Genomic DNA, 13,851 nt, shown 5'->3' with positions numbered 1-13,851 from the left:
AGAAGCTAGAGGGCTTGACCAAGTCACAACATAGCAAATTCCCTGAAGTTCTGTCATGCGTAACAAGACCTCCCTCCCTCCCTAGGCTGAGGTGATAGTTCTTTCCCGGCCACCAGGCTCCTGAGTCTCTAACCCGTCCTGTACATCACTGTCAGACTCATCATAATGCTGCACCCCTTTGATGCTATTGTTATCCAAGAGAAACTATCACCATGCCACCAACACCTTCTGAATAGAGACTAAAGTGCTTATTCTGGCACAGAAAACTTTCCACAGTTTGATACCAAATTTATTTTTCCCTGTTATCTCTCATATATGTATATATTCTTCATTGTCTAAACTCAACTTTATATTATTTATCAAATATGAATTATATTTATTTTAGAGAGGATTTTCTTCCTGCCATTTCCTCTAGATAGAGTAATCTGCCTCCTGCTTCCCTCTGCCTTCTCTCTCTGAGTTCCCTGGCCCATTGAACCCGGAGCCAGTGCACACATATACACACACACACACATACACACACTCACAAATACACTTATCTCCCACCAAGTGTATCTTTCAAGGAATAGGTCAAATGAAGCCTTTCTTCATATGCTGAAACAGAAAATAATTTATCCCCATTTTTAATTCCTGTGGTTTCTAGTTTCTGTTTCACAGTACATCTCACACATTTGTCTAATAAATCCACATCTATATAGTGTTTACAAAACATGGATTTGGAAAGAGGGAGTTCTGTTATAAAATTCTTACTCCATCACTTATAAGCTTTATGACTTTGAGTATTACCTGCAAAAATCTCAGCTTCTCATCTGTAAAGCTGGTATAAAAATGGTAGGGTTGTTTGAAAATTAAGTGAAATAATATACATGAAGCCTCAGGACATTTGTTTGCACTTACTGTGTGTTCAATGTTAAGTGAAATAGATACCAAATACTTCCTAAATATTGTAATGTCTTATGTATGTAATTTATTATTGTTATATAATTTTTGTTATAATTTGTACACTTCTTGAGTTAAATAATTATACATTTCACTTTCATATCCCAAACATAATTCTTATGTAGTCACAACTCAATATTTATTTACTGAATCAATTAATATTTATGTTAGTGTTTCAGGATATTTATATAAATTACAAAGTTCCTAAAATAAATATAAGAAAATAAGAAATTATGTATTTTCATAAGTAGGAAATTACAATTGGCAAGCCCAAACACCATCTCCAGTTTGCTGTTCTACTTCCCTACATCCCAGAAATACTTGGAAAAATTACTATTGAGTACAAAGTAGGTAAAATAGTTATACTGGAATGATCAATATACAGGAGAGAGATTACATTGTCAGAAAGGTCTTTGAAATTCTATCAAGGAATATTCTCATTAACTTTACTGTCAGTGAAGATGGCTCTATTAAGAACAGTCGTATTTATTAATAAGCTTAATAGTAATAATAAGTGAAGACTCAACAGAGGATTAAAGATACGGTGTGAGAGATGAGATGAGAACTCCTCCCAAAACCACATATAATACAAAAATATAGTTAATACAACTAATGGTAAAAGCAACAGGAAAGAAGGCTGCGCCAGACTGCATATACCCGGAGAACAGAGCAGACCTTATGAAACAGGAGTGTATATCAATATACCTTAATAATAATAATAATAAGTGAAAACTTACAAGGCCCAGTGAAAATTAAAGAGGAATAGAGATGTGAAAACAAAGGGACTGTTAGATTATATTATTTTTTGTTAGGTTTTATTTTTTATCTTTTACAATTAATAAGAGTAAACTCATATTTGAAGTATATAACAAGTATCAATAATAGATTCATAGTAGTAACACATAATACATTAAAAAGGTAAAGAGTATTATCATACTTCCTAAAACTCACTTTATAACTTGGGTGAATCTGCTCCACAATTATGTTCATATCTATGTCATATCCTTAAATTATTACTTCTTAGACGCCAGGGCTATGTCCTTTCTATTCCTTGTGTATTGTTTTTCTGTAGAGCTTTCTCCACTCAGTCACATAGGCACTCATTCTTTCATTGAGCTTTAACTCAGTGCAAAGTTCTATTTTAGTATTTAAAAGAAATACAGTATATAAGATTTTTTCCCACACTTCAAAATCATTTACTAGGAAAGAAAAAGAATACATGCCTCACTGAATATCAAAGTTGAAGGTAACAAATGACACAGAGAGGGTATGAGTAGATTGCTATACAAGTTCCAGGGAGAAAACATTTTTCTGCTGGGGAAAATCAATGAACATTTAATGAACTGGGGATCATGACTTAAACTGTAATTAATGGGTAAAATTTTTACCTGCATAGATTAGGAAAAATTGATTCATATGGAATAAGAATGATGTACAAGAAAATAATGGACATGTATTTATTCATCTACATTGCCATTAAATGTTACTTAGTGTAACCCCTAGTTAATAAAAAATAAGGAACTCTTTTTAGTATGACCCCTCCCTATAGATTTCATGGACTATTTCTACAATGATTGTAGTCTGATGACAAGGTTTCTCTCCCTGTGGACTGACTTCTGATTCTACTCTTCGCTTCTGAGGGAATAGGATCCAGGACCTAGAGCTGTGTTGTTCAGTAGACCTTCTGTGACAATGGAAATGTTTGCATCTATTCAGTATTATATTCACAAGCTTCATGAGACTGTTGAGCACTTGAAATGTAGCTAGTGTAACTGAGTAGTGGGATTTTTAATTTTAATTAATTAAATAGTTGCATGTGGCTCATGGCTATAGTATTGCACAGCTTAGATCTAGAGTCTCTTTTTTTAGGAAAAGTAAATTCCACATGAATTTGATCCACAAAAGAATCTCCTTTGGGCAAAATACAGTATGCCACAATATTTCCTGTGAGATCCTATTACATCCCTCTTTGCTGAAGTCAGTAGTTTTACCCAATATAATCATTGCCTGTGTACTATTGTTAATTAGGACATGCACAAAGGAAGATAATAAATTAAATCTGCAGGAATCTCTGAAGACTTCTCCTAGGAAGTGACTTTTTAATTTATTCTTAAATGAAGGGAAGTTCATCTTGGGGTTGAGGGCTAAAGGTGGATTGGGGGAGGACGAAGAGGTTTCAGGCAGAGATGAGAAAAAGCATGAGTGGATCAGGAAATAGTTGATAATTCAGTATAACTTGCAAACAAGGTGTCTTTTGTGAAAAGCAGGAGAGAAGAAAGAGCAATTTCAGAAAATATAATAATATATGTTTTTAAATGCTATCCAAGTATTGGTTTTGATGTAATTTTATATAGTTCCCAACCCCAAATGGCCATTCTATCGCACATACATAGGATTTTCTTTTCTTTTTCTTTTCCTTTCCTTTCCTTTATTTTTTCTTTATTACAAACATTTATGTTTTAATCATTAAAGGAAATAACTAATATTGCAACTTTGTGACCTAAATTTATTACTTGGACAAGATTGAGATTTAGGAAATTTATTGCCATGATGTCACCAATGGTTTGTAATTTATAAGATTTGGATTAGACATTAGCACAGTTATTATTTCCTCTAATGCCTTACCTCACCACAGTCTAATAATATTCAGGAAATCCAAAAGACAAAGGGGAAAGAGTGGTCTTGAAAGCTAAAAATAGTTGCTGAAAACTGATGCAATCATGTAATAAAATATGGCATAATAACTTATACAATATGCTCAGAATGTCTGTTAAAGCAATTAGAAGCCATGCAGCTAGGCGTTTGTTCAGGTATTACTAAAAATGAAAACTGTTTCAGCCCAAGTAAGACATGTAACAATGCAGTTTAATTGTATACATTGGTCTTAGGATTTTTGGTCTTGTTACTTGCATATCTGATCTATTTAACACTCTTAAAACAAAATCACTGAGTAGCAATCAGATTTCAAAAGGTCTTCCAAGTACAGCTGCATAGTTGTCTCTGTGATATGTTATGTATTGACAACATAGGAAGTTATTATACAATTAACAGAGCTCTTTTAGAATAATTGTATTAACACAGAGTTCTCTTACAATAGATTATTATCTTCACAACTCTCATAGGTCTTGCCCATAGATTACAAAAATAGCAATACTGGCATCTCTTTATATCAGTCACATTAAATTTATCAGACATATTGAAAGGGTGACCTTTTTTAATTGAGAATTTTTATACATACTATATAAAATGATATTTTTCAGGAAAGCTTTTGAACTAGACTCTGGTCTAACAATTTTAGTGAATTTGGGGAGTCCAAAACATTTGTATGTATTTTAAACACATGTCCTAATTTCCACTGATGAAAATGTAGACAGGCATTTCCACTGTGGCATAAAAGCTATCTGTCAGTATAGGAAATAATAATTTTGTTGTGTCAAAATAAACAATGGAAAAGAAAATCAATATTTCTGAGGGCATACTAAGTAATGTTTTATGTACATTATTATAATAAATATTCACATCAACCCCATGAGATTTTCTTATCCTCCTTTTACAGATGAGGAATCTAAGTTTCCGAAGAGTTTGGGGATTGCCTGAGACCCAGAGTTACTAAAAGGCAGAACCTGGGATAATACCCAGTTCTGTCTGATTCCAACACCCTTGAACCCTACTACTATGTGTAATGGCTATGAATTTTACACTACGAACATTTGTATGTGAGCAATGTCTTTTACTGCCCTATTCAGAAATCAAATTATATTTATTCCAGGCCCCCATCTCAACTAGGTTGGAAAGAAAATTCAGTGTTTTGACCTTTGGTGGAATTATATATAAGAATATAGAAGAATTACATGGTAGATAATAGAGAAATCTGGGTAAGAGTTACATTTAAGGGAAAAAGGAGGAAAGGGAAAAGAGGCCAGCTTTGAACACATTTCCTGACACCGTGACGAAGGATAGTTTTTCATCTTTTCTTGAACCATAACTGACACACTTACCCTCCCTTTCTATGAAGTCTAATCCTTTACCTTGTAAATCAAATATCAAACGCAAGGTTGGAAGTACTTCTCATCTACCTTGGCATTGTCTTATTAACTTGGACACATGATTCCATGATTTGTGGCAATAGAGTGTATGTTTTTACTGCGCATATTTCTTTTGGATTATTTCTTAATTTTTATCAAAGTGCAGCTAAGTATTTCTAAAGAGGTTCTTCTACGCTTTTGCTTAGCATGTGTCAAGTTTCATATTCTTATCTTACTATTCATGTGCATCTGATAAATTTGTATTGGTAAACAAGTTTATAATTTGGTGACATAATGCTCTTTAAGTAACATTTCTTTCAAATTATGTTAGGACAGATTACAATAATTGTAACAATGTGTTAAATTTTTATATTCTTTTGTTACGGTGATAACATGGACAGTATTAATGTAATGAAAATAAATTGTGCTTGTTTTTTATTTTGCTGCATTAAAATTGCTTTATTTAAATTCTTTAGTCCTCACAATAAATATGTGAGGTTAAATGTCCTCATTGGCATTGACTTTTGGGGATCTGAAGTTCAAAGATATTAATTGGCAACCAAAGAAACTAATTATTGGCCCAACTGGACCTGAGTCCTGCCTTTCTCACTATAACTTAGCACAGTTCTGAGAAACCCCATAAGTTATTGCACATTGTAAAGTTTAGAACTCAGATAATGAACCATGATTGCTAGGCAAAAGCTGATTGTCAAATACAGAATCTGTGTGAGGAAAGAACAGAATCGGTAATTCTCACTCACAGTAGTAAAAATGGAGAACACTTGGTCTGTTTCCTTTTGTACTCTTCCTCCCTAACTCAAATGAGTTTTAAGAGTCAGAATTTGAAACTCTGCCACTAGCTCCATCAGAAATATTAAATGTTAAAGTGATCCTTATTGGCCATAAAATGAACGCCATTTACTCTTCTAAGAAGATAGAAACTACTTTTATGTGAATAGTAGAGAGATTGCCAAAAATGCTATTTTATTTCAGTCTGTAGACAAGTTAATGTGCTCCTGGAAAAATCATACATATTCTGACCTAATTAATTCCCAGAGCACTTGGTTCTGAAAAGAGCGCTCAGAAATACTCCCAGTTCGCTCCACCGTCACATGGAAGTTACCGTAGCTAGACGCATTGTCCGGTCAGGGTCTCAGGCTTGAGTTAGACCTAGGAAGGCTTTTGTTGCAGTGCTTCCGGGCATACTTTCTCCCTGGGACTTGTGCATGTTTCTGTATGTAATCACACGTTCATTCCAGTTTCTGGGTATGTGAGCCTCAGCTGAGTAGGCCTCCCTGAGATAAAAATGTGTCACCTCTGTGATTGTTGTTCTTATGACACTACCTCCAGCCACACCTCCCCTAACATACAGTTTGATGTTTTATAGTCATAAAAATTGATAAGGATAGTTTCAGGTACCTTCCACCTTCCAGCGTGAATAGGAGCACGTAGGCAGGGAAGTTACAGAAATGACAGAGTGGGGAAGGTGACTGCTATGGCTATTTAGCATTTCCTTCTGGAAAGTACACATAGAAAAATAAGATAGTGGATCATATTTTAGACATCTGATATAATAGATTGCTACTTATTTCCACTATGTGAAAGCAGTAAAAGAGTCAATTTATTCAAATTTTGAATTATTTCCTTCAGGAGCCAGGAGGGTAGCTCTTGGCATTACCCATGTGATCAAATGATCCTTCACTCGTCTCAGGACATCTTCTTGTTCTTAGAGTCCATGAATACGTTATTACCTGCAACATTCTCTGTGCTACTAAAAATGACCTAATTAATTTGATGTTTGGCTGGTAATAGCTAGCTTTCAATCTTTTTGAGTTATTTGCCTCCTTGGAAGTTTACACAAATAATAATAACCCTTGGTGGTAGGCATGAATATTCAGCCTCTCTCTGATTGACTAGCGTGTTAAAATACTTCTTGTTACAAATCAATTAAATCCTTCTTTTTCTTTTCTGCAGGACAACATTTTTAAGCTGGAAGACTCACATTTTGAAAATGGCCGTGGGAAGAGTCCCTATGACCCTAAACTGCTGACAGCATCTCTTTTAATAGGTGTGTTATCAGTAATCAGCTAAAGAGTGAATTTTCTACAGAGAATAACTAGATGACATGTTCCACCTTATACACCAAGATTTCCTATTATTAATCATAAACTATTTTAGGAGGATGTGAGTTATCTTCAAATGTTTTGAAAATGAAGAAACTAAATGCTGCTTTGATTATTGCACTATCTAGTCTATGCTCCTTTTTAATCAAAATGGTTTAATAATATCATTAAAATTGCCTCCTCAAACACTAAACATCCCCACTAGACATTTAATTTTTTTGTGTATAAGAAAATAGTTTCAGTTTTCATTTCATGAAAGAAGTGTTTCAAGGGAGAATTTTGACAAGTCAGAAGGAAAGAATGAGATTCAGTCTATCTTGTTATAGCGTAGTTCCAAGATTTGTCTTACTCTCCCCATTTGAGCACTTTCATCAGCACAGTTTAAATGGTGGTTCAGTTGGCAAAGACACCATTGTGTTACCTTGAGTCGACAAAGGCCTCTGTATTTATCTTTTTTGACTTTAGGTCTTATTCTCTTTTTAAAATCAAACAAAACCTTTTATATATTTCCTCTATCTTTTTCTTTAGCCATCATTGTTCTAGTTGTCTTCTTCTTTTCCTTCAACATGTAGATGGGCGGGTGGAGGGTGGGGGTGAATGCTTAGTCACAGTCCAAACCGATAGAAGCAGGAAAATAGAAGTAGGCAGAGGGAAAAACTGTAGTCTATATTGAAAGATAAATGATTCTTTGCACATGCTTTTAACTATGCACATGCTTCTGGACTGGAGTTAAACATGAACACAAACAAAAAGTGATACATCATTAACTTTCTTTTTCTTTTTTACTTCTGAGCATAACAACCACATAACACAAAACAGATTCTGTGTCATTACTCTGTTCCTGAATGTATTTTTCTATATACTCATGTAGAAATTCTATAAATTTCTGCTTCCTCTTTCTTTTCTTTCCTTTTCTATAAAATATAGGAAGTAATTATTTCATAATACAGCAAAAATAATAGTAAAACTATTCAAAGATAAAATTTCTAATTGAATTTTTAATAATAAATGTAGATTTTTTAAAACTGTATTATAATTCTGTCATAAGTTTACAAAGTTTTGCCAGTCTTTTCCTTTTAAAGAGAAAACTTTTTTTACTGAAAAAGTGAAACTCTAGTCAAATTGACTACAGATTATAAAGATATATTTTTTCTAGTATTCTCTAGTGTTTACTTTATCACTGTTTCACTGATCCCTTTTCTATTAAGAATAAAACCATTACAACATGAATTATCTCCTCTTTTGCTTTTCAAGTGTAGACAATTTCAGTCCACTTGATCCATTTATTCAGCATTTCAACAAAAGTGGAAAACTTGAAGGAATGCAGCAAATGTAGCACACTTATAATTTTCTGTTCACAGAGAGTCTGGTGATTACATGTGGATGACTTCCTTCAGTGCACAGGCAGAAATGTGAAAGTTGTCTTAAACAAAAGGGAGGAGCCCTACCTTGTTCTAACTTGCAGGCTATACTTTTTTTAATTGCATACTGAAAAAAAAAAGGTATCTATATTCCTCAAAAAGCTGTATGTAAAATTGTGCCTTAAGCAGCTTTAATTTGTGGTATGTTTCTCAGTAGGGATTTGCTTGATTATTTATTTTAATATTCCATTGAGAAAGGCTGATGACAAGTAAGTATTACATAGTTCATATGGTATGCAACCACACAAAGTCTGCAAAGAGTACGAGACGCCACAGTTTTGGTTTTATATTAGAACTTTTCTTAAAAAAAGCTGTATAGGTTTATGAAAAGGAAACAAGAATGAGGGAAGTTCTGTGAGTAAAGGAGAGGATATATGGTTTAAAAAGAACAGTAGGCATTTCAGAGTAGCAGCTTTTAAATGGAAGTCCAGACCTAACCTACCCAATATGGTAAAATAGTTCAGTAACTTTCAGAGGTATTTAGTGCTTATTGACAAGGGAGATTATTCAAACCCACAAATTAATTTCTGAGGCAGTTGAATAGCGAGATACATAAAAATAAATAGACCATATTAGACCTGGTAAAATCCCTCAAAATATCTACACCATTTGAAATCAAGAGCTGTGACCCTGGTATTTGCTTCTTTTATAGCTATGCTGCACATTCTTGGTCTCACGATGCATTTAATTCCCTTTGTTGGGTTTTTTTTGGCATTTTCTCTTGTTCTGCTTTAAAGAGAATACTAACTTAAGGCATTTTCAGCAAATATTTCCTAGAGTACTTCCCAAACTTTTACATACAAGAGTAACAACTGTCTCTGAAATGTACAGGTAGTATATTGAATATTAGAGGATGGCTATTGGAAAAGTCTGCCTACCCAAAAGATTTTGAATATATTCTCATTTTAGGACATAAGGAAATTTTCAAGGTGGTTCTGGGCTGCTTTCTTCCCAATACTGGGAAATAAATTTCATGTTTGGCTCAAACCACCTGTAAACTGGCTAAATGGATCTTGACAGCAGAGAGCTTTTTATATTGCCAATGCCCTTATTAACAGTTCAACCAGTAATAAGCTTTAAAACCAGTTAAGAAAATGTAGTTTATAAAATCTCTCAAGGTTTACTATAATTTCTTATAACTTCTTTCCAAAATGCCATGGGTTTTTAGGCAAATGGCCACAGAAAATAGGAATTCTTTCCCAAGCAATGCATAGCTACTGAATTACGTACCCAAATCCTATATGTCCTAAGTTTTTCAAATCATTTTTTAAATCTCCCTTAATAAAATCATTTTGTTAGTGTGCAATTTCTCTAGTGTTTATTTTTTATATATTTTGTATTTCATCCATCTGTAAATATTTTTATGACTTTGTCGAAATATTCTGCATTAAAAAGGGCAATTGCTCTCCTGCTTGGAATACATATCGGTGTGAACACCACAAAAGAATAAAACCATGTGTTTTCTGTACTAACCAAATATGATCTCCCATTTTCATGACATAAAAGGAATAGTCAACTTGAAAGCAGTTTTATTTCCTCATTGAAGTCTTCTCCAGGCATTGCAATGCTAATAATTTAGAAATATTCCATAAGGAAGAGAGATTATTGGGATCTAGTTCAAGGGTCTGGGACTGTTAGCTACAGTTTATTTCCCCAGGCTAGAATTCTGCCTTGCCTTAGGAAAGAACATAATTTGACACCAGAATACACTCTCACTTGGTGTTGGAGCAAATGAGGTACTCCCTAAATTAATTAACTATAATTGAGAAAATTATTTGAAGTTCCCAGATCCTCAGTTTATTTGTATATAAAATGGCAAGGCCGTGCTAATTCCACTAGTTTGTCGTGAGAATTAAGTAATAGCATATTACATTTGCGTGCCAATGTATTTCTGGATTATCTGTGAAAGTAGAAATAAAAAAACATAACAGTGGTTGTACAGAGGCTGGAAGACAGATTTGGTACCTTATAAATTGTATATTTTAAATTTTGTACATGTGTACATATTAATTACTTAAAAATGTTAGTTTTAAAAAGCCAACATAAGTAACAAAGCCAGCATATTATATTCTATTGATACAGAGAGGGTGCTCAATAAATATAAAAATGTAAACTTATTCTGACATTGTTCCAATCTCAAGAAATGGATTGAATTCATGCCATGTGTGGTGTATGTGTATGTGTATGAGAAAGAAAAAGAGAAAGAGATTTTTTTCCTCTGTTTCTAATTACTCTACTACTCTGGGAGTGGAATTTACTTAAGGTGTTAACAGCATAGTGGCTTGATCTTTAGGTTTGTTTGAGTTTTGCTCACATCCATGTCACACTTTACACCTGTGTTAGTAATACTGTGATTTCATAAGGAAATGTTTTTTTCACCTTCTATTTCTCCTTACCACACCCTTCTCAGGAATTGTAATCCAATACATTAACTGATCTAAGCCACATTTTTTCTTGATTTTGAGCTGTGAACAAAAAATCCAGAGTACATGTGAACTTGTGTTAACGCATGCTGCTCGGGTAACTCTACCATGTGGAAATTCTCTAAACTTTTTGTTTATCTCAGTAAAGAATGCTTTCTTTACAAGACAGTTAAGAAAAAATGGCAGTGTACTCAAAAGCAGCTTTCGTATGTGACAATTTCTAGATTGTTAGTTATATCTGTCAGCTGTAATTTATCTTAGTCTGATGTATTATTTTGAGACATCAGTCTGCCTGTATGGTATTCTTTCCAAAGAGACTTAAAAACTGTTGGACAGAGTATCCACAGCCACTTTTTGGTAGGTATAACAACTCCTTGAATATATTATTCTACCATCAATAATAAAATTGGACAAATGTCTTATTTTCTCTCACGAGTAACTTAGTATATATGGAACCCCAAAGGTGTGTATCTTAACTATGTGAATTTAAATCGTATGTATTTGAGTCATTGTAGGATAACATTTACCTAATAATACACTACTTCAGATTTTCAAGTTCTTATATTTAGAGTCAGAAAACTGGAATTTTATACTTTGCCCAAGAATCAACATACAATTTGATAACTTCATAACTGACTTAAAAATTACAAAAGGTATTTTACAAGTAGGCGTTTTGATAAATGTATTTGTTCTCCAAAAATAAGCCAACTGTAGTATAGTAAATTTCTTATATTCAGATATCGTTAGGTCATTTCAGATAACCACAGAATGTAAGAAGTCTTGAATACATGGTGGAAGTGCGCAAGTATATACATATATATATGAAATAAAATGTTCTCTTTGTTGATATTATGTATCTAAGTGAAAATGCAAGAATAGGATGTTTTATACCTACAGATTTGGGTCAAATAAATATGTCATCCAATTTCTGGAGCAGTCATCACTGGTAAGAATCTGCTCTAAGTCCTGATGTAAAGGAATAGATACTGATGTTGAGCATTGACAATATGAGAATGTACACTTCATGGCCACCTAATCATCTGGTTCCCTCCAGCTCACAGAAATAACACTGACTCTAAAAATAATATTTGGGTGGGAAGTAGTTTCCTATGACTAGAGACAACTGGTGCCTAAACTGCAACCTTCTTCTGGTTTCTAAGTCGATTCTTTAATTTTCTGTTTTTAGTAGTAAATTAAGTCAATAACTCTACTACTGAAGAAGTCTACTTTCTCTGAATGAACTACCTATCTGTTTTTAAAAGAGAAACAAAATCAGTCATTCTGCCTTTGCCTTCCTCATGCAGGAGTGGATTTAAAAAAGTGTAAATTATGCTACAACTAAACAAATGAGTAAGAAAACATTTATCTATATTCAAATAACAGTTTCTTTGGTTGCTATTTTTGTAATTAAAACTCTTGAAAATAGTTTATGTATAATAGCAACCATAATTATGGATGTTACATTAAAGGAAGCTAAATGAAAAAATTAATGTCATTCATTACTTTTCCATTTCTGATCACATCTCCTATTGAGCATGGCCTTTCTGACTACACTCTAATATGAAATTGTTCAGTTTCCACTTCCTGCCTATTCTGTTTTCACCTTTCTGGATTTTTATCATCTACCATGTGGTTGAGCAGGTAATCAGGTTCAACTAATAATTCAATACCTTTGATTTTTCAAGATAAAGAGACACACAGTATCAAATGACAGGTGTTGCAACATGAAAATATTTAAAATTGACATGAACATTTTAGGCTGCTTTCACAACACATTTTTAGCTAACACCCTCCTATTCACACTGATCAAGAAAAACAATTCACCTGAAGTTTAAAAATTCATCATATTTGTCAATTATTTGTAAGAAGATGAAATTTGTACCTTAATATTGTTATACTGCTTATATATAGGTTAATTAGGGAGGCAATAGGAATTTAAATACTTCAGAGTACCTTTGAAACTCATAGATAGCTTATTCGTAGCAATTTTGGGCTTTTAGAAACAGGTTATTTCTTTACCTTGTTGGCAGATAACATATCATTGAAGCATATTATGGGGAGAGCAGGTTAGATTTGAACTTGCTATTTAATTAAGTGAAGAGAACACAAGGAGCCTTGAATCCCAAAGAAACCGTAAGACAGTTTAGGATGTTGTGTGAGTACCATTCATTTAGCTAGTGGTTTGTACTTAATATATTGTCAAACCATCATTTGTATTTGTCTTGATTCACAACAATCCAAAATAACTGATCAGTATTTACATACTCCTTGAGGTAAGGTGTATTTCTATTAAGACTTGATGTCACCCCCTTGGGGTTCTTAGTGCCGCTCCCTGTGTGGGAGGCTTGCCACAGCCTAGTGCACCACAAACACCTCAGAAGACCACAGGGTCTACCCAAGGAATCAGTTTTGGTTGGACCATGGAGAATGGCTATTTTTATTACAAAGCCCTATTTGCAAGTGAGAAGGGTGTAAAGAAAGAATTTTCTTTCTTTTGTAATAAGAGCAAATAGGGCTTTTATTACAAAGCCCTATTTGCAAATGCGAATTAATGGTGTAAAGAACCAGATCAGTGAGATTAAGAAGATTTTCCCAAAGGCATTTTTAACTGAAAATAGACCAAGTTTTCAATGTACCTAGTAAATCCTGAAATTCTTCGAGAATGACAGTGTTAAACAAATGTTTAATTTTTTTCATGTTTTCCACACCAGTGAATTGAGAGACACTAATTTATCCAAATGATCAACCAGATCCTTGTTTTACCATCATCATGGTAGATTATTTGGAGAAAATTTTGTATTTTTATGTTGTTTTGATGATAATTCCCTAAAAGTGAGCAGGCAATAATGTGTTCTCTGGATGAAATAATATGAAGCACTTTGTGTTTAAGGAAAGAAAATGAAATTTTTGCAACCTTCAG

General features: G+C 33.5%; 1 protein-coding gene across 4 annotated transcripts in view; it reads left to right on the top strand.

Annotated features, from left to right (window-relative positions):
* SEMA3A (semaphorin 3A) overlaps window positions 1-13,851 on the top strand; it is a 467,315-nt gene that overhangs the window by 373,154 nt on the left and 80,310 nt on the right. For all 4 annotated transcript variants that reach the window (XM_057504463.1, XM_057504465.1, XM_057504464.1 and 1 more), the window contains one exon: window positions 6,939-7,032. In XM_057504463.1, the coding sequence (XP_057360446.1) occupies window positions 6,939-7,032 (94 nt within the window). The remainder of the gene's footprint in view (window positions 1-6,938; window positions 7,033-13,851) is intronic.

Source organism: Manis pentadactyla, chromosome 7, assembly GCF_030020395.1.
Source record: "Manis pentadactyla isolate mManPen7 chromosome 7, mManPen7.hap1, whole genome shotgun sequence".
NCBI classification, from domain to species: domain Eukaryota; kingdom Metazoa; phylum Chordata; class Mammalia; order Pholidota; family Manidae; genus Manis; species Manis pentadactyla.
Note: the sequence above shows the minus strand (reverse complement) of the source record. Positions and strands in the feature narration are given on the sequence as shown.